Source organism: Apostichopus japonicus, chromosome 4 (genome assembly GCF_037975245.1).
Source record: "Apostichopus japonicus isolate 1M-3 chromosome 4, ASM3797524v1, whole genome shotgun sequence".
In the NCBI taxonomy this organism is placed as follows: domain Eukaryota; kingdom Metazoa; phylum Echinodermata; class Holothuroidea; order Aspidochirotida; family Stichopodidae; genus Apostichopus; species Apostichopus japonicus.
In genome coordinates this window covers 11215905-11243765 of record NC_092564.1, presented here as the reverse complement: position 1 = coordinate 11243765, position 27861 = coordinate 11215905, and the positions used below count along the sequence as shown (strand labels likewise).

The following is a 27861-nucleotide window of genomic DNA, read 5'->3' as shown; positions in this document are numbered from 1 at the left end:
AGATGAGACCGCAATAAAAAAGTCAATAATCGCGAATAAGTAAAAAGAGCTGAAAAGGGCGCCAGCAGTCCATTTGAGTCCGTTAGGGGGGCATCCGCCCCCTGACTGTATGGACGCTAAGCCACTGAATGAAAACGCTTGAGACGATGAGATTTAATGAAGTAAGCATCTATTTAGGCACATTCTGACTTGGTGGGCGGAGGAAAGGCCTCATAAATGGAAGGAAAAAATATATCAATCTGAATAGAAACGAAAGTAATCTTATCAAGACAGTGTCTGATCATAACACCGACTGTTATTAGTAAAGTCTTTACTACTGGAATTGATTGAAACAAAAACAGCCAAGCCAATTCCAGGACTTCTTGGAAGGAAGTGGTCCATGGACCGGACAATTACTACCAAAATAGCAGTGCATAGCATGCTAAATGTTACCACTACTTACCTGTACCAAACTCAGGTTTAGGCAGTAGCTAATATTTAAATGTCAACAAAATGTGACATGTGACGTTCCCGAAACCCACCCACCCCCCCCCCCAGTTTCGATATCATACATAGTACAACATCTACATCTTTGGTTAATCTCAAAGTAACAGAGAGCAGGATTATGGAATTAGTATTCATAGAGCTCATGACATTGATTGATTGATCCTGTTCAATCTAACTCAGAGATATATCTGGATTCAACCATTCGTCAGTTCAAGTTGCAAGAAAAGAACTGTTTGCTGTCAAACATAAACTTTTGTGTCCCACAAATTTTAATGGAATAATACATATCTTTATTTGCCTATGCAAGTTATGGTGTACTACAGTAACATCCAGTGGCATAGGAAGGTACTTTTGAGTGGGGGGGCTGAAGACTGATGGCCAGCCTGGGGGAGGGTCTAAGGGGAGGGGGTGTCCCCCTCCCCTTTGGAATTATTTTGCATTTCCAGGTGGCCTCAGATGCAATTTGGTGCAATATAGCACACTTCAACTCCCACTCCATTTTGTAAAGAATTTTGCATTTTCACCTGGCCTTAAATGCAAAAGTGGTTTTCTGACTTGCGGAGCGGGGGGCGGAATGATACTTCCGCCCTCCCCCCAAATTTTTCACTGGGGGGGCTGGCGCCCCCAGCCCCCCCCCGGTTCCTACGCCATTGGTAACATCGTTCCATCAGTCAATTTACAATTGAGTACGGTATCCCAGGTTGTTTACAAACTGAATGTCAATATAACAGCATTGAATCAAAGCAATTTTAAGATTAATCTTGAGTCATTTAATAAATAGCCACCACACATTTGGTGAAGATGTTCTTACATGCATACATTGGTAACAGGTGTTTCTAAATGCATATATTTGGTAAGTTTGTTTTTTAGGTGCATACAAAAGTACATTGTGCAACAAACAGATTTTCATTACCAATAAGATTTTTACATCAGTGCTACCAATAACCTCCATCAGCATATGTATCTATAAGATATCACTTATTCCACACCAGGTGTAGTCTGTAGAATATAATATTAATCAATATTTATTACTTTACTAGGCACATGTCTTTAAATTTTCATACTCCATATGTTACTGGATTCCTTATAATAACTGATGATTTTAATTACTGTGCTCCTTAACTTTAATAATAGCTGATAATTTTCTAAAAGTTTTAGCACAAAAAAAAAGGACCAACAAATTTCAAACTGGACGATAAGAAATAGAATATACACAGATATGACACAAGCTACTCAGTACAAATGTCAAATATCGCTTTTAATGTTTAATGTCTTACATCTGATGGACTTTGATGATTTAACAAAAGGGAAATAGAGTTCTCTCATGGAATTTGTCAATAAACAGCGGTACAGAAGGTTGACCTGATCTGACGGTCTGAGGAGGTGCAATTGATTTAAGAGGTTATTTCCAATCTCCTTCCTCAAAAAAGTCCGTCTGTCTCTCAGTGTAGCGCTTCTTGAAATCGTCATCGAAAAGTTCCAGATCGCTCTGGTCTCGAATAACACCCTGGATGGCAAATAAGAGGAGTTGAAATTATGAATATTCAGTGACAGAAGAAACCAACTCCACACCCAGTTGCGATTTTTTTCCCTTCATAAACTCATGTCATGCTTAAAGTGCTTGTGCTGACAGTATGAGCAGTATAAATAGATTTATTATCTATAAATAGATAAATCAATCAATATAAGATTTAGGTTAGCAACTCATATCAGTACATATGGGGCAGGAATATATTCTTTTGATCATAGAAATGAATTTTCTTTCGGATGTTGCTACCTTACGAAGCTTATGACCTAATCACATTCCTCAAAATCTTGATTCCATAATTTGATCTTTTCTGATGTGATATCAATGGGCAAAATGTAAAAGATTACTTCTTCACAGAAACCTACCCCTTTGTGAATTGTTGAATATGCATACTAGATTCAGTTTAGTAAGGCAGCTATTAGGTTACATGCCTCTACTTTTAGTAGGTCTGTATATACAGACTGACCATTCTTAATCATTGTACCTAGAGTTACACTGTTCACTGTCTGATGTCCCGGTAAGAGCATGTCTTGGAAGATATTCTGCTGAAAAGACTTATGCCTGAGACTTCAATGGGACAGTTGGCTTCAAATTAAGCCACCCTTTGACTAAATCACTCTGTAAGAATCCTTGTACTTTGCCAGAAAATGATAAATGAATGTTTCTAGTGATATTTAAATACTAGTCAGTAATCTCCTAGTGAATGTTACTCTCTGCATATCTACTCTCTACCTGGTCAGTGGGACCACAAAATAATGATAACCTGAGAGCGCTTTTTTTGCACAGGTTAGAGTTTGCTCCTTGAAAAGGATGATAAAAAGGCACAGACATTACCAACATAGCATATGCATTTCCCTGCGACAAAATTCACTCAAATTCAATGGGGCACTTACCTTAGGAAGATAACCAAGTAATTTAGAGGCGTGTTCTTGCAGGAGTCTCTTCCGTTCCTCTTCGATGATTTGCAGACGAAGTCGTTCGAGTGCTTCTTGCTCTTCTCTCTCTTGGAGTTCCCTTGCGCGATCGTTGGCGAACTGTGCACGCCGGTCATCGATAAGCTGTTCTACTGCCCTCCTGTGCTCCTGCTGCTTCATGCGCCGTTTCTGGGCATTCATCTGCTCGATGCGATCGTCTTCCGCAAACTTGGACAGCATCTGGAAAGTTAATACACAGAGATTTCATTTAGCTTCAGTAGGAACACAAATAGAACTAGAAATGGGCAGCAGAATATGATTATAGTTTTATTTCTTGAGCACTGTTAAGGTTTTATGAAATGATTATTACATTTCAATTTACAACAGAAACAAAGCAAATTCCAATGCTGTATTGGATCCATTATACGTTAATTGTGTACAAATTCTTATTGCATAAATATGAAACCACCATTTTCCATTTCATGTGTAAGTATTTATTTTACTCGTATTTTGTTTTTAATAATCGTATTTCCTGTAAGCAGTCATTGAGAACCAAAAAACTCTTCTGTAACATATAAAATTTGGCAGAAAATGGCTCATGTATTCTGGACACTAGTTTGTCAGCTCAAGTTATGTCAAAGACGAAAGCTGGGTTGCATACCCAACCACTGTGTCTCCAGTAGTTATTATACAACCCTGTCAATTGCATCCCTAGTTCACTTCACGTTCCAACTAACAATGAGGCATAGTTTTTCCCCTCTTTAAGATAAGTGTCAAATTGCCTACCACCCAAATTGCCTACGTTTTAAAATATTTGCCTCCCCCTCTAGGTAAAGGTGACCCGCCACTGCTCTAATGTGACAGGCATTGTAATTCCAGTTTAATAAAGAAAGATTACTTACTTGTTGCTTAAATTCTTCTTCCTCTTTCAGTTCTGCCTGGCGACGATACTCTTTGAGTTGAAGCTGTTGCTGGTACGTCTGCTGTAACTCTAGCCTCTGTCGAATTCTTCTCTCGATCTCGGCCATTTCCTTCTGCCTCTCAGCTTCCTCTTGTTCTTCCAAGTACAACTCTTGCCTCACTCTCTCCATCTCATCCTCAAACTCTCGCTTCTTCCTGATATCTTCAGTCAGCTGAGTTGAAAGATTCATAAAAAAATATATTAAACAAACATATTAAATAAATATATTAAGTAATAGATCACAAATGTAACCCACATAATCAACGGCATGAAAATACTGTGAGAGAATGCCATATAGTACTTATCAGTAGAAATAGCAAGTCATTTCGAAAGATACTTCAAATTCTGCGATGCATAATATTTACTAGAGTTGAAAACAAATTTATTTATGTAACGACATCGGATATCACAGAAGGATATCATCAAATGTGTTTTTGTAAGACACAGGGAATTATCTATCCAGTATCGCATTGGAAAATTTCAATGCAAATACTTAAGTTGCTATGCATGTAAAATGATACATATTGCATATTGTTTTATTTACGAAACCAATTTGTGCACCTTCAAAACTGCTTCAGAAATTTTGAACACTGAATTACTCCCTTAGACATGACACAGTAAACGTCAAACATGGGCAAAAGTTTATCATTCTTGCAATAATACTTCGTAGAGAGATGACTTGTTAATCATAGGAAACAAACAAAGATTAACTAGTGTAAACAAATGAAGCGTTACCGCTGTAAACAAATGAAGGTTATCTATAGTAAACATTTTGGTAAAATGTCAAATGTAAGTGACAAAATTCCCACCAAATTGAAATGATTTTGAGTGATTATTATTCTCTCGAAGGGTTGAGGGAATAATTTATCAAGTATCACATGGGGAAATCTTATTCAAAATACCATGGAAAAGCTCAACAAATACAAAAATGTACATAGCCGCTTTTTTAAGTATGGGCAAAACCAAATAAATCACAACATATGGTTTGGCAAAACTATATGTCGTGATTTATTTGGTTTTTTATCTAAAAAAATTAAATTGATGTGCAAAGTGCTATTAAAATAATTCCATCTGTCTGTCTGTGACTTACATTTTGCTGTACTTTAGTCTTCAGCTCCTCCTTGAGTTTCTGGTTCTCCATACGGTCCTCCTCTCTTGCTTGTTGCATCTGGGCAAACTTGAGTATCTGGTGATTCTCCTCCTCCAGACGTGCTTTCTCTCTCAGCTTCCATTCCTCCCGTGCGATGGAAGACTCGTCGATGAAACGTTTGGTTGCGGCTTGTTTTTCGTAGTACAACTCTCTCTCCCTAGGTTAAAAAAGAAACAACTGTGGTGTCAAACATGTCTGAAGAGATACTTACATGAGACCAGTATTAATATTTGATAGTAAGTTCCAATTTCCTTTTGTTCTGCGAAACAAGACCATCACTTTTTCAAATAACCGGCTACTGTTATTTACCGATAGCTCTTAGGATAATTGCTTATTATTTGCTGCACATTCAAAAGGTTTATATTTGTCATTTAGATGAACGTTACACTTAACACACATGTATGCAGAGTTAGTGTTAATAATATATCCCTCAAAGTATTACACATAGGTAAATTTCTGAACTTGTGCTTTGTCTCTGTGGCAAAGGTCAAAGAACCAAACTAGCATTTTGGCAATTACGAAAATGACAAAGTGGCCGAAATCCTCAAACCCATGTAGGATATCAGATTCTGTAGCAAGAGTATTTACAAACCAATGGTGCATTATCTTACTTGCAGTTTATGACAATTTATGCTTTCAATTTCAGATAATATGGAACCAAAACAAAACTTATAAAAAAAACAATGAAAAAAAAAAGACTATAGTTGCCTTGTCATATCTTCCACATTTGATTAACATTATCTTTGCATGAGATATCAGAGGCTTGGAAAATATTTCCTATTTCCTATCTTTTCATGCAAATGTTTCATATAAAACTGAAATCATGAATACATACATTCAAATGATCAAAAACATGATTTGATCAATTCACTGCTAATGATAATGGTCTGTCTCTGATTCAGTATTATTCATTTAAGTAACAGAGCTACCCATCTTCCTGGATATGCAACTGTGTCATATAGTAGCATAATTTACACAAAAGCACAGATATGGAATGCGGCAGAATGTCAAAGTTAAGGTCGCGCACCCTACTGCACTGCAAGTAGCAATCAGCCATTTCTCACAGACTTGTTCTATGGAATCGTTTTCACATAGAAAGCCAAATACGTAACATTTAGGTATCGTAATCAGTTTAGATTACAATGGTTTTGTTGTCTCTCCGTTACAATTGGTGTCACAGAATGTTCTTTTAGCTTCATGCAAACACCAAACAATGAATCCGGCTTTATATCTGTCATTAGTGCACTGCGATTAATATGTTATTTAAGTCAACATCTATTTCACTGATAACTCTCTCCAATTATTTTTCAAATTGAGTTTTTCTTGTCAAAATAAAATTTCTTTTTACTTTATTTGATTTAACTTGGTCCCTTCCAGTTGCACCCAAACTTTGACGGCCTTTCATCCGACCAACGTTAATAGAGGTAGTACCGATTCCACTATGTTACGAAGTAGACACAATCGACAATCCGGTAAACCCAAGTCTGTACGTGAAGCCAAGGATATCATGAAAGATGTATCGAAGGAGTTATTCGATAGCTCCGATTTCGATACAATGCTGGCAAACTGCATCGACAGAGCAATTATCCAAAATACCGGAAGAACAGGAAAAACAGGAGGCAAAAATCTTTGATCTCGAACAAAACCTTGAGAAAAGGGAAGCTGAGTTTCTCCAAGTAAAATCATCTATGGAAGAACTTTCACTAGCATGCCGGGACCTCCAAAATAACCAAATTGCCCTGGAACAATACTCTAGGAGGAATTGCCTACGTATCTTTGGACTTCCTAGTCAGATGAGGACACTACAAACCTAATCCTATCACTGGCCAACACAAAATTAAAAGTCAACATAGAGAAAAAAGACATCGACAGATCACACACAATTGGACAAGCCCCTGTCAACGACAAGCACTGCTCTATCATCGTAAAAATTTACATCCTACCAAGCAAGGGACCTAGTCATCAGGAATAGACTAAAGCTAAAAGGAACCGGGATTGTTATCAAACCTCACCAAGGAAAATCACAAACTACTGAAATCTACAACAGACCACCCTAAAGTAACAACTGCATGGACCAAGGACGGTAAAATATTTGCATTAATTCAAGATGAACGGAAAGGAGTACGTCAAAAAAGTAAGATCATCCAAAGACTTAAAGGACTTGTGATTCAAAATGGCGTCCAGTATTCTTTCTCGTATAGGCCAACACAGTTCCACACAACTAGTACTTTTGTTAAGCCTCATGTCTTTTCAACCTCCTCCCTTTGTGTGGATCATCCTTCTATTATATACAATGGTGATTATTCTGCCTTTAGGTTTGTACCTCTAAGTTACTTTCCTTTATTTTGTATTTTTTTTTGTTATGATTAATTGTGTTTTGTGTAAAGGGGGCTTACAGCAAAACACTGACCTCATAATATTGTAGTCAGTGCTTAGAGTGGTTCCACCTTGCCTGTTCAACAGTTGATCTAGAAAACCAGGATTCTTTTAATCTGTCATCGTTGCTTTCAGAGGTATTTACCATTCAGTTGTTTAAACAGTTGAACTTATCAAAAAATATTATTTTTCAAACTAAGGATAAAACTTCTATTTTTTAAAACTTAACAAAAATATTATTTTTCAAACTATTGATTTTTGCAAACTACAAGAATGGTTATTGAAATACTAGCAGGACCGAATGTTATTTTTAATTCCTTCCATACAGTCGTCGATCAACTCGGGCTACCACGTACCTGGCATCCTCTTCATGTATCTTCCTCACAATCTCATCAATCATTAACTTCTCCTTGAGGAATTCCTCGTACGCTTCCTGTTTGAGCTGCTCCTGTTCCTCGAGCTGCTTCTCAAGTTCCGATTGGTACCGTCTGCTCTCTTCGTATCTCTCTTGTAACTTCCGCTGCTGCTCTTCGTCTGCTCTGTGACTCTCCTCTGCTATCCGCTGAGCAATCTCTGCATCTCTGGCCTGAGTGCAAAATAACAATGTACCAACATATCATTTAATTTATTCAATCCAGTATAAATATTAAATATTTATAGAAAGGAGTAAAAACATAAAATATATTAATAATAAACAATGTTAAGATGTTATAAGATGTTAAGATGATATAAGATTCATAAAATTACTCTAAATCAAAGCATCCAAAAGCTTAGATTGAAAGAATCATATTGCAGCACGATAGATCAATGAGTTTCTAAAAAAATGTATTCTGTATTTTAGCAAGATGTGTTGATTTTTTAGATTTCTGCAAGATTTTGTTAGCATACTATTTAATGAAGAATGTAGAGGATGGTTTTGGTCTGCTTTAATTGTGTTTGCCCTCCGAATGAACTCATTTCCAGCAGTCGCATTTACAGTGTCTAATAGGGAGTTGAAGTCTAAACTCAAAATTTTAGAAATATACTTCAAAAACTTTGTTATTCTAAGTTTGTCTTTTTGTGATAAAAAGTGATACCATACTGGGACAGCGTAAGTTATATGTGGCAGAACCATAGAATTAAATACATTTCTCTTAGCATCACTATTAAACAAGAGCATCAATGATGCAGTATCTCAATACTGGAAGTTTTAATTTTGATTCCTAATTTCAAATCTTTGCTCTGTCTCTACAATTATCAATATCAATCATGGTACAACAAATATATAACTTGCATTTTTGCTACTTTGCCACGAATAGTCTCTGCAGGTTACACTTTATCCTGCTAGTCTTGCCTTTAGCGCTCATTGCCTGTTAGTCGAAAGAACGACGTTGCAAGGTTTAGTAATGTCATAGAATATTTAAGAACTTGTTTTTTATGTGGTATCCTTCATCTTGGACTTTTTGGTCATATAGTTTGACGTCAATTACAACGGCCAAATTAGAAGAGGCAAACAACTCGACCATATTCTTGATGCCTGCCTTGAGAGCTAGGCCTATTGACCTACTGTATGTTACTGTAGACTGTAGTGGTGACTACCATCAAAACTGTGTCCACTTCTAGATATCAAAACAACCCACGTTTTTCCATCTCAATTTTTCTGACATGAAGATTTCATGGATTTATGACTTGGAAAAAAATAATGTAAAAGAAGATTACAAGTATTTATATGCAAGTGATGGGTGGCCTCCTCCTCCCCTAATAGCCACCTCAGTTCCTCTCCATTTTGTTATTTTATTTTAATTCTTTATACATTTGATGTCAAACATTACAGGTTCAAAAGAAAGCTAAACATACTTCTTATAACCTTATACATCTTACATCCTTATAAATAAAACATAACCTTATACAATTTTTATAGTCTTATAAAAGTTGTGATGCTATGGCCGGCTCCTCTTTTATACGTACCCATCAACAAACTTACCCTGGTCTTTCCTAGGAAAAGCTGTCTGAACACCAGTACAATGCTAATGTGGCTATCACTGAAAGCCTAATAGGCCTAGGGGGCCTAGGCCTATATATATTTTTTTTAAATGCACTAGGCCTACAGTAAGTAGCCTTCAGAAATACAAGAATGTGTATACGTAATTATACAAAATACATGAAGGGCAATCAAACAAACTTATCATGGCCCTTGCTCTGAAAAGCTACCTGAACACCAGTACTATCCTTAAATGAATGTTACAAAAACGAAGGCCTAATATAAATTAAATGCATTAGCCTACGTAGAATTCAGCAGTACAGAATTTGTATAATATGTAATTAGCATGCAATAAACTACACCTGGCGTACCTAACTACAGTACAGACAATTGGTCGCGAGGGTAGCCATTTTCGTATATCTAACATGTAGCTGCCATGAGTCATAGCCAATCTGCTACAAAACAGACTTGGGGGCGGGGCTTAATCATCAAAAACGGACCTTTTTACTAAAAGTAGGGGCGGCAGCTCAGTATTGTTTTAAGAAAGAAAAATCATTTTATTTCATTTAAACATCAAATAAAGCAAATAAAAGCCACAAAATATCATATACAGCTAGTAAAATTCTTATTAATACCTACCTGTAAACAACAAACGAAAGTTTAAAATGTTAATAAAATATATAATACATAGGACCCTATCTTAGACGATACCACTGTTGACAGACAATTCTATTCTATTCTCTTTCATAAAACATAAGTTTTGGAGCGTGTGCAAAAATGGGTTGTTTAAACTGTATTTCGGTCCAAATTGGCCCGATTTGGACATAAATCGGTGAAAAAGTCATAGAATAAGATAAAATTCTCGAATAAAAAATAGTAACTTTTGTTGGCCTATATGATATATGCTTGCTCTGAAAATTCCAGAGAAAAAGAACTTTATATGAAGACGCTGAAAAATTTTTAAGAGAAGAGAGAGTCCCACTTACTGTTACAATATCTCTATACATGTAATGTATTGAGATAAAAATGATGCAAAGAAGGCTAGACGAGAGGACAAGAGGATTGTCCACGTGTACACAGCGAACAATATATCCAGTATTTACATTGCAAAAGCCGATGCAAAATGGCCAAATTATTACAGAAATGGAATACTTCCTGCAGCTGCTGAAAGGGTCCTTAATCAGGAGTCGACTGAACAACTCTGGTACATGACTATATAGTCACAGATGGCAGACTGTTTTATATATCCTTATCAGACTTTTGGTACATGTTGCAAAGTTTAAGCTATCAAGCTAGACAAGAAAAAAAGTGTATTAAAATGTAACAAACCTCTACAGAAAATTCAGTAGTAAATTAATGTGCTGTAAGAAAAGGTTATCTATATTCAGCTACTTACAGTCTTCTCGTCTTTAGCAGCTTGCTTCTCTGCAATCTGGGCAGCTCGTTCTCTGTTCATGTAACCTGCTTTCAGCTGTGCTTCCAACTCTCTCAATTCAAGACTATTCTGTCTGATTTGTTGCTTCATCTTCTCGACACGAAGTTCACTTAACTTCATCTCTTGCATCTCCCTCGCTATTCTCTCTTCTTGCTCCATCTGCTGCTCGTGTTGAGCTCTTTGTTGCTGCCCCTGTAGAGAGAGATCGGAGAACCCGAAGCTGGCGATCAAATCAAACACTTCAGAAGGGATCACAAAATATTTGACATTTACACTAGTTGAAGCATCTGGAGATTCTTTTTCTTTGCACAGTTTGCAAGTACATCACATCAAGACTTCTTGGTGTAATTTTTTTTTGGGGTATGCAACACTTAAATAAACTGACCACTAATCATGTGTACATACAAAATGTGCTTGAGCGCATGATGATCACTAAGTAATCTTACAAAAGGTTCATTCCATGTCAAATCACCAGATTTTGGAGAAGTTTGTAGTTCAGCCCTCTCCAAACATAACTACCATCCTTGCATGATTAGAGTTTCATAAAATAAGCATACTGTGAAAATGTTAGCTGCATTGCTTCGAAATTTTCCGATTTATGACTGTTGGAAATTTTGCAAATTTGCCGGCAAAGTGATATTTTGACATTTTCTTCAAATTTGCAAATTTCAAACAGTCATAAATCAAACAGTCAAGTTCAACCCATTATCATCTTGTACATCCCCTCATCCCACATCCTCCAGAAATGTTACCTTCAACAGAGAGTCCTCAATCTCCCTCTCCATTTGTTCCTGTTGTATTCTGCGGATGTGTCTTTTGTTTTCAACTCGTTCCTCGCTTGCCATGTTTGCTCCAAAAATTTTCTCCTCAGATAATCTTTTCAAGTGATCATCTCGCAGGTCATCTTTTCTTCTAGTCTCTGCCATTTGACGCTCCTGCTGAGCATGAGTCAGATTTCTTCTGACGGTGGTCTGTATGTGTGATAATAAAATTTCAATGCTTTTTGTAAACAAAAGTGTTTTCATGAATGCAATCTCAAACCAATGTTATTACTCAATGAGAAATTAATGTGAAATAGTGTCATCTTGTAAGAAACAGGCCTTGGAGGCTATTTGATATTCATGGCTAGACATTTGTGATATTGTTTTCTTAACAGCTGTGTTTTAGTGTACTACTATTCTGGATACACACCCTCAAACATTATGGTTACCCTGATAGTTTTTGTTTGGATTCATTTACCTTAAATCCCTATTTCTAGGGAATTCAGCTTTGATGAAATGCTTATTTGGCATAGAAATGCCTAATTAGGCCAAACAGTTACGCACCATTAGACCATTTATGGTACACATCAATATGACAAGATGATATTTTGGTAATCAAACGCAATCCTGTACACTAAGGCATTTGGTCAAAACTTCTGTATAAATTGCCTAGTTCTTGTAGCACTCAATAATGAAAATGAGAAGAAGGATGAATTTCCAACCAACTACAGAAATATTTCTGAATGGCACTGATGATTCAGCACAACTCCGCAATCTTTAATTCTGATATTTGACCACTAGCCTTGTGCATGGTGGTGAACTAACTTTGTATGGCCACCCGTGTACACTATTAAATATGTAGCTGCACTGATTGACAGTGTAGGAATAGTTGCAGGGTACTATTGGTAAGTCAAATTGTAACCACTATTTTTCAATTGCAATTTTAATCTACGAAGCCTTTATGGAAACCTGCTAAACTGCCATGAGTAGTGAAACAAGGAAACATCAATTTTGTTTTTTGAGAAATGTTTGTGTAGTATTCCACCCTTTAGGCAGAATTAAGCCTACACGGTAAACAAATGGACGAAGTTGGGCAAGTTTTCTTTCCATTTCCTTGACAGAACTAAATCACTAAGCAAAATCAGGAAGGTCATCATTGCCACTATGCCTAGGCCTATCCTATATTAACATTAAACAAGGATCACATAAATTGGCCTCACTTATCATGAAATTGGGGCAGAAAAAGATGAAGAAAAAATGGCCATGAATGCCTATCTGATAATTGTACTCTCTTACCATTGTGCTAGACTGCAGGCTTTATTAACCGTGGACTCTGGAGCAGTTGATGTTTTCTTTACGTAGGTACGTGCAGCTGTCAATGAAGTTAGCCCTTTAAAATATTAAGTTATGTGTCAAAGCTTACTTGAAGAAACTCGTTAATGATACTGATTAACAAACTCAAGTTTTATGGATTGTCTGTTAGTCTTTTTGAGGTAGCCTAGTACGGTTCTGCAACAGCAGGCTAGGCAAGTGTTACTACTGTTAGCCTAATTTATCGCCTAACGTTAATATTGGACAGCAACACCGATAACTGAGAATTGATGATGGTTGATAGAACGTTACTCGTTGGGGCACAGTATGACCTAATGAAGTTCACAGAAAGTCTTATTTCTAACGTTAGTGCTGCAGCTAGAACACTGTTTCATGCAAGCTTTATGGAATATTTTGCCAATGGATAAAATCCCCACAGTTGTAGGACAACCTAACGTTAACGTCCATGTATCAGCTGTATCAACTCCGTAACAATATATGCAAAGCCTATATCACCCCAAAGCACAGCTGTATATATGAATTTAAATATTAGGCTAGGCATGGACTTTCCTAGGAAAACACACTGCAGTAATAGCCTAATGTTATTCCAGCCATAGTACTGCTGTATGTATACAATGACTGTTTCCAAGGCAGCCGCGCCAGTAGAATGTACTTAGTCTTTGTAATACAGCCGTTCGATACTTCTGACATGGACGTTTATTTTACTCAAAGACTTGTCCAAGTGGGATCATTTGATCAAGATACCCTCTGTTGACATATAACAGGAACAAATCTCTAGTTTTTAATTTGTTTTTACAACATCTAGAAAAAAAAGCGAAACGCATGGCGTAACGATAATTTAGCCTCGTATATGTAGAAAAAAGGAAAATAAAAAGGCACGTACTGCTCGTCAGGAGAATTGTAAGTTCCATTTTAGAAACAAGTGTGTGATCGACCCACTTATCATGAGGTACACAATAACCATGTACACATAAAACTAATTTTTGTTTTTAAATTAGGATCTTACACTCATTATAGCACAGCCACATGTCAAGGTATGCCAACTCTACCCGTAGTAGTAATGTTTCATTTTCCGATTTTGATCTCTCTTGACCTCAACTTAAAAATGTTACAATTATAACCCAATCAAAGCCTGCTGAACATGATGCGAATCATATAATAGCAATATGTCATTAGCATTTAAGCTTTGGTCAAAGTCACAATTATTTAGAAATATATCATGTTATCAATGTCTCATTTTGACCTCTGTTGACCTTTGGTCCACACCAAAAACAATGGTATCGCTATGGTTATTAACCCACAGGCCAACAATTTTCAACAAACTTATTTTGAAGGTGTTGTTTTTAAAGGGTACCGGGCGTCATATGCAAAGAGCACGCAAACTTGAAGAAATACGATAGTAGTACTAGGTTATTTAAAGGCCTACCTACCATACGGTAATTAAGTACAGAAGCAAGCTTAGGTTGCCTAACTATTAAAAATATGAACAGCTATTGGATTCGAGATTCGTAATGGTTTGGCAGCATTTATAATGAAATACATGACAGTGGTGTGAGCAAAGTGGGGCGAGGGTGGTCCCCACCTTCCGGTGAGTCGGGGGAGGGAAGATTTAGTAGGGATTTCTGCTTTTAGTGGGTGAAGACTAAGACCAATAGGCCTACTGTAAGAGGGTATATTGTACACCCTCCTTCCACTTTGCAACCCCACACGTAGTATTTCTATCAGCGCAACCTTGCATTTAGAGCTACATATATAGAGACCTTAATTGATGCCTCAGAATGCCCTTTTTGACGTATACATTGGTTGATGGGGGGGGGGCACACTAACTGCGAAGGCAGGGGGCCTTTGATTTGACGGCAAACCACAAAGATAACTCAAAACCTACCAACATGGACTCTACATTTTCTGTACCTTTAATTTTGCTACAGAGAACATTTTATTCACACTTGTTCGTCATTTCCAACACCAAACCCTTATTAACCCCTTCTTAATTTCCCAACGAAATGGCACTTTTCCCATAAGGAAAGGGCACTTTGAATTAACAAAATAGAAGAGGGTACTTTTTGGTACCAAAAGAGGTCACTGCCTTGTTATGATGAAAAGAGCCACTTTTGAGGTTGTCTTCGCAAAACTGATGGCACATCCGCCTGTACCAGCCCCACCGCTGACACCTTGTCCTCTATTGTGATGACAACTGACAATTAAGTAAGACCTGTACCATCATTGTCATGGCGGATATGGAAAGGGTAGAAGTTTGCGTGCATGATGAATGTAGGTGAAGACAGCATACCATGTTTGTGAACTTGTTTATGACCTGTCATACAAGCTTTTAGGAGTCATCAAAACAATAAACGACACAACGGTAACATATTGTGAATTTCAAATTTTAATGCTTGTAAATGACGACCGATTTGCACATACTGTATAACCAAAGACATGTTCAACAATCAAGGCAAACTGCTCAATCGATGTCTCGTTATTTAGCATTTCTAATTTGTTTTTTAAATGTGATAAGTGAATGTAAATAAACCTCTTTTCTTAATAGAATGCGATATTCCATGATGGACCACAAATTAGATTCAAGTTTGAACTGTTTCTTGACTTAAGTGCAAAACTTAAGTGCAAAATACTTGACATTTTTCATTTGCAATTTTAATGTTACACCAAAGTGTGAAAATATGAAAACTGCAGTCCTATATGTAGAAACAATTAATACAAGATACCAAAATATACAGACATTTCACACCAAGTTGGATGCTAAACTGTGCATTTCATTTCCTGTGATTAACTTCGCTAAGTTATGCATAGTTAATCATTCGATTCACTACACCTCTTACAAAAAACTTCCTGTGGTAATGGTTTGCAAAGGAGGGGGTTACAAGTATGATAAACCGCTATATACTGAATTTGGTCAGGGCATGAACCTTGATAGAACGGCACCCTGAAGGAGTCTAATCCTTCCTTCAAAATCCCCCAACTGACAATTGAGGCGAGGTCTATGCCCTCACCCAGTCCCACCCCCTTCAAATACAATTGTTGAGTGTCACATTTAAATTAAAAGGTCCTATCACTGATGTCAGGGTCTTACCAATAAATTTGGGTCATGTCAGTAAAGTCATGCTTCTGTCTAAGTCAAGATTTTGCTGGTAAATTAAGGGTTGTCATTCCATTTAGGGTGCTGGCAGTGAGGTGAGGGTCCTAAATATAAAGTAAATTTTAAGGCTGTCACTAACCAAAGAGTAGATAATAGACCTACTGTAGCGTCTTCAAAGGCGATGTTTAGTGAAGTTACTTACTTTTGCGTTTTAAACTGGGCTATGCAAAATGAACAGTATACATCATAGCGATTACAACCAAATATTAACGATTTAGGAAATTATTAATTAATGCCCAGTGACAAATGGAATGCAGCTGATCAAAATTTATATATTCCCATTTTTGTTGTTTTATGAAACACAGGTTTATGGCACATCAAATATCTCTTAGCTAAAGTTGCAGACAATAACTATCTTGATTACATAAAATTGCACCATTTTGTACACTTTTCTTATGCAGTTTTGTCTTAATTTCTTATCAAATAGCACACACACAAATTACAAATTACAATTACAAATTAAGTGCATCTTCTGTGTAGTTACCAACAAAGTACATATATTTACATAATAAACGGGACATAATTTAGTGTTCAAATTTAATGTAGCATTTCTGAAGGCTCGGACTTTGGTCTCTTAAAACCCTGCTAAACATCTTTTGCACTTCAGCAATTTGACCAATTTTTGCTATATATGACACTGAATAATGTTTTAATGTGTTTATTCCCTGCCATTTTAGCCTTCATTTGTAAATTTGCTAAAAATCTCTCTTAAAGAAAAATTCAATATATCATTTCTTCACCGCAGAGAACATACCTCCAGAGCAAACATAAATCGCAATATTCCTCATTATTTCAAGATGTGAAGCAACTTCTAGAAGATTCAATGGCAAGGTAAGTGTAATAATGAGTTGTCTGTCAAATAAGAGGTACTTCGGCTGATAACAAAATGTCACGTCACTCATTGATCATAAATTAGGAATGGTGTAGGTTTTGCCAGTATTAGTAGAGCTACTGTAGTCTGCAGTCAAATAAAATGAGCTACTTTACGCTGTTATCATGATGTGTCATATTTACTAATACGTCTAATGGTAAATGATTAATTAAATGATAAATTAATCTCATGAAAGCAAATCTATCAGTGTGTCTGTTACTCACTTTCAGCTGTATCCGGTCGTTTGATAACATAACATTGTATCAGTGAAGGCATATTAAAAACAAAGCTGCTTTGACATTGTCAACAATATATTATATTACATTATTATACCAAGCAGCCAAAAAAAAGTAGTATTCACAATTTATACAAATTAAGTCACATTTATCAAAGATACCCCCACTTGCCATTGAAAGAAAAACTGGTAACTTTCTAAGGACCATCAAAAAATCTGGTTCTAGTCTTACAGATATTAACATCACGAAGAACATCGAAGTCATTATCAATGTGATGATAACTCGAAAACCTTAATACAGCTGTTGAGAAAACCCAGCCAGCACAGAGACTATATACTATGTATGGCAACATTCATCGGGTATTTACTTTAACCTGTAACTCGTTAAGGCTGTCAATAGCTTCATTTATCAAAGGCATCATAAAACATGGCATTTCTAATAACCAAACCAATATCTATTTATATATTAACATCATCTACAATTTGGTAATAGAAAGCTATAGACAGAACAATGTCAAACTTCTTATACACTTAGAAGCAAGTTTTAACTTTTTTACCATCGACCACTTTTAGTTCTATGCACAAGTGAAGGAAGTTAACAGTGAGCAGGCTGTTCTGCTGAAATTAGTTACAGACATTTGGTTCTGCCTTTTTTCAGGTCTTGCACTATCCTTTCTCTGTTGTCTTTGCCATCATCATCAGTCATGGTGGGGGTTGACCCGGTTGACTTGAAGCTGGTCTGGCCTTCAGTAACCTGTCTTCCTCGTATTCACGCTCTTTCTGTTGCTCTCGGTGCAGGTTCTCCTTCATTCTTTGGTTCTGAAGCTTTAGGGCTCTTTTCTATGAAGAAAGAAACTGCAATTGTTGCAAAATCGAATTGCGAGAGGCACATCAATCCCACGGTAACAGGACGACACAGGAAAATGTCTGTACGATTTCTTTACCATAGGGTTTCTCAGTGTCCGGCTGCCCCAGAAACTCTGCCCCATTTGAACTCTGATCCCGCCCGGCAAGCAGAACAAGATTTTCCTTAGATATGTAGGCAGTTGTTCATCTACAAGATCTCTATCATACAAGCCATATGTGATAGTTGGGTGTGCTTCTATATCCTTCAATACCCAAGGAGAATACTTTTGTCCCCAAAATGATGATAATTTGTGTGTAGCCCTTTCTTCTCTTATTCTATAAGCTTCCTCTCATTTAACATAGTGGGTAGCATTTTGCTTGATAACCGCTAAGTGCAAACACTGTTAACTCGTCTTAGCACGATTCCTGGAGCTAAGTTAAGGTCTCGTTCCTGCTTTAAGTAATCGGTTATGCTGTCAGGTAGATTATCTTTTCACCATTAGCAAAATTTTAAGGAAAATTCTTTATCAATAGGGAAAATGCCTTGAATTCTTATAGCAGAAACATTGTAAATTAATAAACTGCTTTAAGGCCATATCATTGGTAACATCAGGTTATAAAAATAATTATGAGATGACGTAGAACATAATCTGCTACTTTCATTCCCCAAAAAGTACAAAAACATAACATTAAATTTATGGGAAACAATATTTTTCTCTACTGAACTTAAAAACTTGAAACTCCATATTACGAGTTGCTAAATGGTTGTTAGAACCTTTACAAAGGGTTATCCATTATTTTGTGAATATTAAATGGGTTTGGTCAGAAAATCCAAAAGCTACAACCCCAGTACCACAGCAAACTGCAACCCAACAAATTTCCATTGAAATGTTCCCTGCCAGGCAATGGAAGGTTCATCATCACACAAAATAAAACTGACCTTTAGCTTTCCCACTCGCTCATGGAGGTGAATCATTTCTTTACGGATGTTTACAAGCTTCGTTTGGTAAAGTCTGGCTTTCTTCATCTGCAAACATGATCAGACAAAAGTAAGATGTGAAACACATAAAAGTGATTACAGCTGCAAGAAGGAAACAAAACGACTCATAAATGATCAATTTATCTCTGCTATTTAAATACCTTTTGGTATAAGAAATTAATTAAGGAGCTAACAAAAGGTCTGTACTTGTACAAAGATGCAAAAAAGCCATAAATTTTCTTTTAGGGAAACTTATCATGTAAAATAATGCCACTTGACATCAAGGAAATAAATGCTGGCTGCAGGAATCTTAAGTCACGTGGTGGTGTCCTTGTGGTGCTTCCAGTGTTTCTTTATTTCTTATGCTTGTCACTATTGAGACTCAGTACCCTGTTTTCTTCATTCCTTTTCATATTAGGGCGACTCATTCCTTTAACGGTCAAAAGCCATCCAAATTATGGCAAATAATCTTGAACACAAAACCTGTGTTAATTTAATATTGCCACTTGACTCCAAACTGGTTAGGATACCTAGTTACTACAAGAATGTCCAACTGGAAGGACGGCAATTAATTTACATCGGGGTGTTTGAGAAGGCGAATGGCTGTTAATTTTACTTCATGTGTAAAAGTAAGTTGGCTTGACGTTTCGATCCTAGCAGGATCTTCTTCAAAGGCGAATCTTCTTCTTTAGCCGGATCTTCTTCTTTAGCCTCTGAAGAAGATCCTGCTAGGATCGAAACGTCACGCCAACTTACTTTTACACTTTCTCCTACACAGGCTCTCTAGTGGATAAGCAGTTTGCTAACAGTTTTATTTTATTTTAACTTTACTTCATGTCAGGTGGATATTTACACTTTAAGCTCAATTCGGATTTCTTTTTTAAGTTTGAAGACCAATTTGGATTTGAAAGCTGTGAATTTCTCCGGCATAACAAATAACATCCTTACTTTAGCCAGCCAGGACTTGAACCCACAGTTCCCCCAGCTGTAGGTATCTTAGATTGTAATGTCCCCCCACCTTCATCTTCAACTGAGCACTGGTATAATACAAGAATGTGACAGTAGAGGGGAACACTGACTGACCATCCACAAAGATATTACCAACCCTTTTCTCATTCAACATTTTAATTTCATTCAACTTTATTTCAACCATTGCAACTGATAAAACGGTTATAAATAAAACTACAATATATATATATAAACAGAAATTCACTGTGGAGAGCTACTGAAAGCTTTACTGTACAACAAGAAACGTTCACAGCTATGTTCCTATATATTAAAATAAATTGAACACAGGCCACTTACTGTTTCATCTACGTCTTCTAACATGTGGTTCTCTTCGTATTTCTGATTTTCTTGCTGGACCGTGTCCAACAAGAGTTCTTGATTGCGTCTGTGGAAGGTTAAAAGAACGAACCGACTCAGAAAAGCGATGGGTTTAAAGAGGTGGTTCCCTCAATTTACGCGAGAACATTCAGCGGTAACATTCCCTGCAATATTTCAGTTTGGTCATTCTTGACTTCGAGGGATCAGTAAGGTTCTTGCACTAATGCAGACCTATGTATCAAATTAATTCATACTTTACAATATACTCTACTGCAGGTTGAGTAGGTCGTAAAGAAGAGCAAACTGTCATTGATGGTGTCAATTACTCTCTTCTTCCACCCCCCCCCCCCCCTTCACCTCCCCCAAGATGACATATTCTCAATAAAACATGCTGTAAAGGATGTGGGCTTTCACCTCATAATTTTTTTCTTCATATTTTGAAATATTTGATGATCTGTTTTGGAACCCTTATACTCACATCAGCTCATGTAAGGACTCTTTGGAATTCTCAAAATGAGGCTGAAAGGCCTGCATGAAAGCTCTGCTTAGTGTTGTGATGGTTTCTTCACTGACTGGTGTTGGTAACATTGTTGATTTCTTCAGTGAAGTCGGTGACTTGCCGGCATTTTCTGTAAAGGAATCATTAGGAATGAATTAGTCCTCAAAGATGGTGTTCCCATTTGATGCTACAACTTCAGGAGAGGAAGTCAAAAGGTTAACATTGTGGTGATGGGCATGGACGGAGGTCTAGAATGGTCATGGATGGAGGTCTAGAATAGTCATGGATGGAGGTCTAGAATGGTCATGGAAAGAAGTCTGCAATGGTCATGGAAAGAAGTCTGCAATGGTCATGGATGGAGGTCTAGAACGGTCATGGACGTAGGTCTAGAATGGTCATGGACGGAGGTTTAGAATGGTCATGGACAGAGGTCTAAAATGGTCATGGACAGGGGTCTAGTGCAGTCATGAACGGAGGTCAAGAATGGTCATGGAGGGGGGGGGGTCTAGAATGGTCATGGATTGAGAAGGGTTAGGGATAGTGGGTGTTGAGGTGGTGGGCGTTGGGGTTGGAATTTTTCTTAATCATCCATTCAGATTGGTTCAGCTTTAGCAAATCAGGCAATTTGATCAACTTATCAACAGAAATGAGTTTCTGCTCTCTGGCAAAGTTCTTGTGTTTCACCAAGCCAAACAGACTGACCCAAAATGACTGTAACTGTTCAAATGCAACATTGATTGTTGAGAAGCTATCAAAATTTATTAATTGATAACTGGACTAGGAAATAACAAATCACAAACATAGTACACACATATCCACTCAGAGGTAGGCCAATAACATTAAATTCTGGATTTCCTTCAAATATATTTTAACATCATCCATATCTATGACTCAAATTGTTTCATGTGCTATAGCTAGTCCTCACCTTCTTGAATGGCAGACATGTTTGTTTGTTGACCCAGTTGGCTGATGTCATCTTTCTCAGATATATAGTTGACATCCTTTTTGGTGATACCTCCATCTCCTACCTCTGAATCGTCTTTTCTCACTGACTCGACTATTAGCTCTTCATTCATCTTAGTTGTCTTCTCAGAATAAATCAGAATGTATTGTATACTGCATCGTTTGGCTTCACTTTAAATCTGCTTTGACTATGTTTTGTGTTTTTTGTCATAATATCAGCTTTTACATGCAGAAACAAAACTTTCAAATGCAACCCCTGTTCATCATGTAGCGCTCGGGAGAGCAAAAGAAGTACTGTTTGATAGCTCTGTTCACATTTAGAACCGATGCATTTGACCTTTAAGAGAAGGACGTCCAGTGGCAGTTTTAGACACTTCTATTGAGAGATGAAGAATATTCCACACTTCCTGAGTACCATCACTGTACTGTCCTTTATAACAGGATTGATCAATGAAAATCTCCTTCTCAGCAGCAGAGAGCAAGAAAAGTATGTTAGGATCTGTAAAGAAAGATTTGAAAGAGGAAAGGTAGTTATTATTTCACAGATTGTATTAATTCTAAGCTATCACTATTTGTAGTTACACTCATCCCAAAACTACCATTTACAGTATCTGTAGTCTGCCTACTGTATGAACTATGAAGCACATGACCTACCTACAGGCTTTTTTATTTGCCAGGCAGTTTGTTAAAGAGTTCTCCAAACTTTAAAATTCATTTGGGTAGACAGTAAAGTCAAACAGTCCTAGTGTAGGTAATAAATATAATATGTACATGTAAAATCATACCCTACTGCAGGTCAGTCTTAGTGTGGGTAATAAATATAATATATATATGTTAGATCATCCCCTACTGCTATCATTTGTTTGATAGTTGTTGTCTCTTATACTAATGTTTGTCTACAGCAGGGTTGTCCAACCTTTTGCAGAGGAGGGCCACATGGAATGATTATGATGAAGGAGGGGGCCGCATGAACCCTACGCTTGATTTTTCGATTTTTTGCCCGAAGCCCAAGGCAACAAAATGTGAGCACTGCGCGCGGAGCGCACTGATCTATTTTCCTTTCTGATAAAACAGATGGATAAAGTCCAGCCGCCCCACCCCTCCCCCCTCCGCTGAGAGAGTGTCACACAAACTGACCTGTATGCAGTTTTTTGGACCCAGAAAGTTCGAATGATTGATTATATAGCTTCAAATTGTTATCAATAAATCTGCTAAATTTCGCACTGTAGAGCATCTCTGGGGGGCCGGACGCAACCCTGCGGTGGGCCGGACTGTGGCCTGCGGGCCGTAGGTGGACAACCCTAGTCTACAGGAAGAAGCAGTCTGCATTCTACATTACTGTACAATAAGAAAGCAGTCTGCATTCTTCCTAACTATACAAGGTGAAATTGTAGAATAGTCTCCCCCTCACCCCACCCCCCCTCTCCACTCCCCTCCTCTCATCTATGTACACAATAACTCAGACAAAACATCACATGAATACTGTACATACTTCTTCAATTTGTATCAAAAAGAATCAACAGTTAAGATGTCTTTATTATAAACCATGAACATAAAGTGCAAATACAGCAAAGCAAAGAAAAATTGGAATATTATACCTTAAATAAAAAAATCACAACGGAGAAAGAAACAAGATCTATAGGTTAAGTGTCATGCTGAAGTAAGCCTTCCTTTTTTTTCTTCTCAACAAGCATGTCAAGGTGTTGACAAAAGCTCAAGTTTTGATTTCATAATCAACATGATAACAATCTACAATATGTGGCTGATAAATGAATATTTTATGACACCATATTGTGAAAGTGACTATTTTGATAGGATAGGTGATTACACTTGAAAAACACTTGAAAACTGTTAGAGATCATGTACATACGAGTGGAAGACGTTTTAAATTTGTAGCAGCAAAAAAAATACTGTAGATACTGTATCTTGCAATACAGCCAAAAAATTGGCCAAATTACCATTTTAACTAGCATGAAACTTCATTTCCCACTGGAAATGTGTAAATTTAGTCTTTCAAAACAAAAAATATATTGACAGAAGGCATACCTGCAAGGGCGGCGGAAGCACTTTTAATCTGGGGGGGCACCGACATCAAAGGGCACTTTGCAGAAATTCGATTGGACTGATGTAGCCTTATATTTAGTACCCTTCATAACTTTTATTGTATTATCTTATTTGCGTATACACATTACTCTATCAACGCCCCCCCCCCCCCCCTCTATGCATACTAGCACTGCAATATCCAATGTGCAAATTTGGAAACAAGGAACAAGTTTTCTTTTGAGACAAAATGAGGTGAAATCATGCTAGTTGCCAATGTAGGAATCTTTCGAATTAGAGTTTATTTCTTGTTAATATTTTAACAATTTTTTTCCATTCGAAATAGCTTTGAGTTTGACCCACAGAAATTCATTAAAAGTCAGGGGCATATCCAGGATTTGCAAAGTTGTATGCACGTACTATCTGAGCGGAGCGCCACCATCGGTTGGCGCGGAGCGTAGAAGAAATTTTTTGGTTTTACAAACCCCTCAGATGGCCGAAAACGGCCCTTCCCGAGTGTTCATTCTGGTTCCTTGGCCTCTTGCTAACTTGAGACACCTAAATTTTTATGTAGAAAAAGGGCACATTTTTAACCTGAGGAAAAGTGGGGGGGCACGTGCCCCCTGTGCCCCCCCGGTTCCGCCGCCCTTGCATACCTGATGTATACTGAGTACAGTACATCTACGGAATGCATAGATATTTGCATAGAGAGTTGTTAATACATAGAACTCTATACCTGAGGTTGAGGTTTCTGCAACTTTATTGAATGATTTCAAGGCAAAATTAGACAATCATTGGAATCTTAATGATGAGGAACTGCATGGTTGTGAGGTTATTGGAGTTGTACAGTACAGTGTATCATTGGTGTGCAGTGCTGTTAGCATTTATTTCTGATTTTTGTGAACTTTTGTACACCTGTTTTGTGCTGAAGTTGGAAGGACCTTGTAAAAAGGACTTTCCCGTCTTGGAGCCCATCAAGAATATATGATCAATTCATATTGGAAGTGCAATGGTCAATATGATTAAGTCAAGAAGTCAGGCAGTTTTTTGGTTTACTCATAACTTGGATACTTTGCAAAATACTGATCCTTGTCTTAATATCTACGGTGGTCTTACTTAATTAATCGATCTTCAGTCAAATAATGGATGCATAAGCGCTTATTTCCCCAATGGTGGATTAAAAAAGGGGTACCTAGCTACTCAATCATACGATAAATTTTCCTGATGAAACCCTTATTTAGCCAAATGACGAGAGATAACAACCCAGGAATGAGCCCCAAATCCAGGGGTGGGGTGTAAATCCTTACCCCTTTTCACCCCTCATCCCAAATACACAATAACATTGACAGTAGTTATAAGCACAACCTTGCACATAAACATACGTACTTATAAAACTAATCTGTTGCCTTAATATGCCTCAGAATATAAGTTATGTATTCCTAGGTCCCCCTAGGCATATCTCTATGATATCTTTTACATCGAACAACAGAACTACCTCAGTTCAAGCAGATAAGGCCTAGTTGCTTTGTTTTGCATAGAATACCCTAAGGCTACTAACTTAAGCCTATAATTTGATATTACATTATAAGGCTGGACCAATCAGGCATTCAAACAAAATATTTCAATCTAGTCTTGGCCTAGCATACTGTAACTAGGCTAGTACTACTACTATAGTCAGTAGTGCAAAGTTCGGCATACTGTGAAGTTCGGACACCCTAAGAGCCAAATTTCACCAAAAAGTACGAAGCTACAGTTATTTTCTCTCCAAAATGGCCCGTGTGCAAGAAAATACTTACATATTAGTCAATAAAATGACCGAGATATATGAAGTTATAATTACTGAAAAAGCAACTGCGCCACCAATTTTATCACCAGCGCCACACTGTGGGTTGCGTGTCCGAACTTCGCAATACTCTAGCAAAGAAATACCAGTTCCACAATCACGAAGAATCTTCTTGGAATACAACGTGAAAACAGTTTGCAGGAAAGAAAGTTTGGCCGTGTATCGTACTATAAAACAATTCTCCCACCATATGAAGTTTATTTTCCGGTGATTTATACCAGAAGATTTAGTTTTGGGGTGTTTTAAGTCTTAAGTGTCCGAACTTCGAAGTCACCATGCTACTAGTACTACACTAGTTGATCCAGTTACTGTGTCAGTCAATTCCCAGCTAATTGCAAACTTGTACCATGCCTACAGAAATATAGGCCATCAGAACATCAGTGTCAATAGTTGCTTTGAAATGAGTCGCATTAGTTCTTTACTTATTGTTTATTATTATTATGAGTGTCACTGTATCAGTGCATTATGAGTATTAGATCAGCACTACAGTACAGTTGCAGTGAACCTAGGCTTGGCCTAGCCTATCTCTATCTGTACAAATGTTGTCACTGATCAGTGTGTGAAGCTGTATCACTATTACTTAGGCCTTGGCTAGTCCGTTAGCATACTGTAGGCCTATCTTCCATATGCTAAGTGGTTTAGGCTTAGGCCGAAATTAAATCTCATTGATCTATGACCACTAACCAGGAGCGCTACTGTAACCGGGATCTTGATTTTTATGTGAAGAGATTGGGCCTTGCTACCCAAGGCACACAGACAAAATCTTTGTTTACCTAGGCCTATCTACAATGGAACGCCAATCAGGCAACTAGGCTGTACGTTGATGAGTTAAACGGCAAACAAACCCGATTATCTTTATCGGTTACGTCATGGAGATAACAGTCATGTAAAACTTCCACAAATACTGAGCTAACAAACTCTTACTCATTTTGGGAAAAATCACAGAGTAAGTGTCACTTGACACGTACGGCCAAAACAAGACTTCATCAAATTTAAATATGACATCATGTAGAACTTTCTCTAACAGCTAACAAAGTCTTATTCCATTTGGGAGATATCACAGATTAAGTGTTACCCATAGTTCTTTGGTGTTACCTGATTTGACTTGATCAAGTCTAAATATGACATCATCGAGCCACGTGTGCCTCAATTACTGATTTCACTTTCTTTATTTATTACATTGTTTATTTTCTGTAAATGGAGTTGGGTTTTGCAGATGCTGACTTTAAACTACGGAACCTCTTACTATCAACTAATCACGGAAATGGTTTCAGTGCCAACACTATTAACATTCGACCTTGCAAATATGAAAAGACAAACGTAGAGCAAAGAAAATGTTTCTTAGTGGCACTATATGACATCACAGATTTACAAACTGGCAACTCCCAGACACGACTTGTAAACTTCTAAGGTATCTTCAAATCGGAGCACGATTTCATATCTTAGCTGTCTGTGGTGTTGTTCTTCACAAAGATCGCTGATTTGATTTAAAAAAATTCTGGTCCCTTTCTTGTGAATAAAAATGTGCATGATAACGTTGCAGCTTTCTCCGTGATGGGGATGGAGGTCTGAGCCCCATAGCTACTTACAAGCCTTAAACAGTTTTACATCACCACTCAATGACAGCAGAAGCTAAATCCTTCATTTTAACTCCGAGGCCTTATGTGCCGTATTCTTTCCTTTATCAGTTTCTTTTGTTTTGATTCACGTAAATCCTCTTCTTACAGAATACCATAGCTATTTTTTAACCTATACTTGCCTGATCATTTTTTATTGTTCATACATTCAGCGCTATAATACAGATTTTTATTGAGAACAATACCCAGGTTAACTAGTGGTTACACGGCGGTTGAATAAGAACAATACATTTAACTACCAATCACAAAAACAATGGTTTACAAAAGAAGTATGATTAATGCTCATAAATATGATATGTGTCTCTATATGGAGTCACATATGATTGAAATACTATAAAGATACGGTATAAGCCATTCTTGTATGGGAATTTGGTGAGAAATTAAGGACAGATATTGAGGTGGGCCGCTTGCAGCACAAATGATGTGATGTGATCGTATGGATCTGTTAACATAACGGGACATTTAATGTAATTTAATTTAATTTAATTCAATAACAAAAAACAAAAATCTTTAATCTTTTCCCATATCAACTAAATTAGTCTAAAATTCTTGAAATTAGTAGAGG

The 27861-nt window shown here is 37.2% G+C and overlaps 2 protein-coding genes across 3 annotated transcripts; both read right to left on the bottom strand.

Moving 5' to 3' along the window:
* Positions 1–152: 152 nt before the first annotated feature.
* On the bottom strand, positions 153–13529 carry LOC139966431 (meiosis-specific nuclear structural protein 1-like). The gene is made up of 8 exons (XM_071969415.1): positions 12868–13529; positions 11563–11781; positions 10772–11002; positions 7772–8001; positions 4980–5196; positions 3831–4061; positions 2908–3168; positions 153–1993 (listed from the first exon to the last, which is right to left on the bottom strand). Exons 1-8 carry the CDS (start codon positions 12868–12870, stop codon positions 1889–1891), a joined length of 1497 nt encoding a protein of 498 aa, XP_071825516.1. The 5' UTR covers positions 12871–13529; the 3' UTR covers positions 153–1888.
* A 1744-nt stretch (positions 13530–15273) lies between these two features.
* LOC139966430 (biogenesis of lysosome-related organelles complex 1 subunit 6-like) lies at positions 15274–26486 on the bottom strand. 2 transcript variants are annotated; one of them, XM_071969412.1, is made up of 6 exons: positions 26344–26486; positions 21739–22275; positions 20793–20943; positions 20294–20381; positions 18950–19036; positions 15274–18003 (listed from the first exon to the last, which is right to left on the bottom strand). In XM_071969412.1, exons 2-6 carry the CDS (start codon positions 21887–21889, stop codon positions 17866–17868), a joined length of 615 nt encoding a protein of 204 aa, XP_071825513.1. In that variant the 5' UTR covers positions 21890–22275; positions 26344–26486; the 3' UTR covers positions 15274–17865. The 2 variants fall into 2 exon arrangements, with proteins under 2 accessions (XP_071825513.1, XP_071825514.1); XM_071969413.1 differs by having other exon boundaries at positions 17989–18018.
* Between the last annotated feature and the right edge of the window lie 1375 nt (positions 26487–27861).

Bases quoted from the DNA above. Each gene is read 5' to 3' on its own strand.
- LOC139966430 (XM_071969412.1), bottom strand. From the start codon at position 21,889: ATGAATGAAGAGCTAATAGTCGAGTCAGTGAGAAAAGACGATTCAGAG. The intron at 20,382-20,792 runs GTGAGTATAAGG...AACCTTCCACAG, and splicing joins GAGTCCTTACATGAGCTGAT to ACGCAATCAAGAACTCTTGT. The intron at 18,004-18,949 runs GTCAGTTTTATT...CTTTCTTCATAG, and splicing joins AGCGAGTGGGAAAGCTAAAG to AAAAGAGCCCTAAAGCTTCA.
- LOC139966431 (XM_071969415.1), bottom strand. The intron at 5,197-7,771 runs GTACGTGGTAGC...TTTTTAACCTAG, and splicing joins ATACATGAAGAGGATGCCAG to GGAGAGAGAGTTGTACTACG. The intron at 3,169-3,830 runs GTAAGTAATCTT...TTAACTTTCCAG, and splicing joins AAGAAGAATTTAAGCAACAA to ATGCTGTCCAAGTTTGCGGA.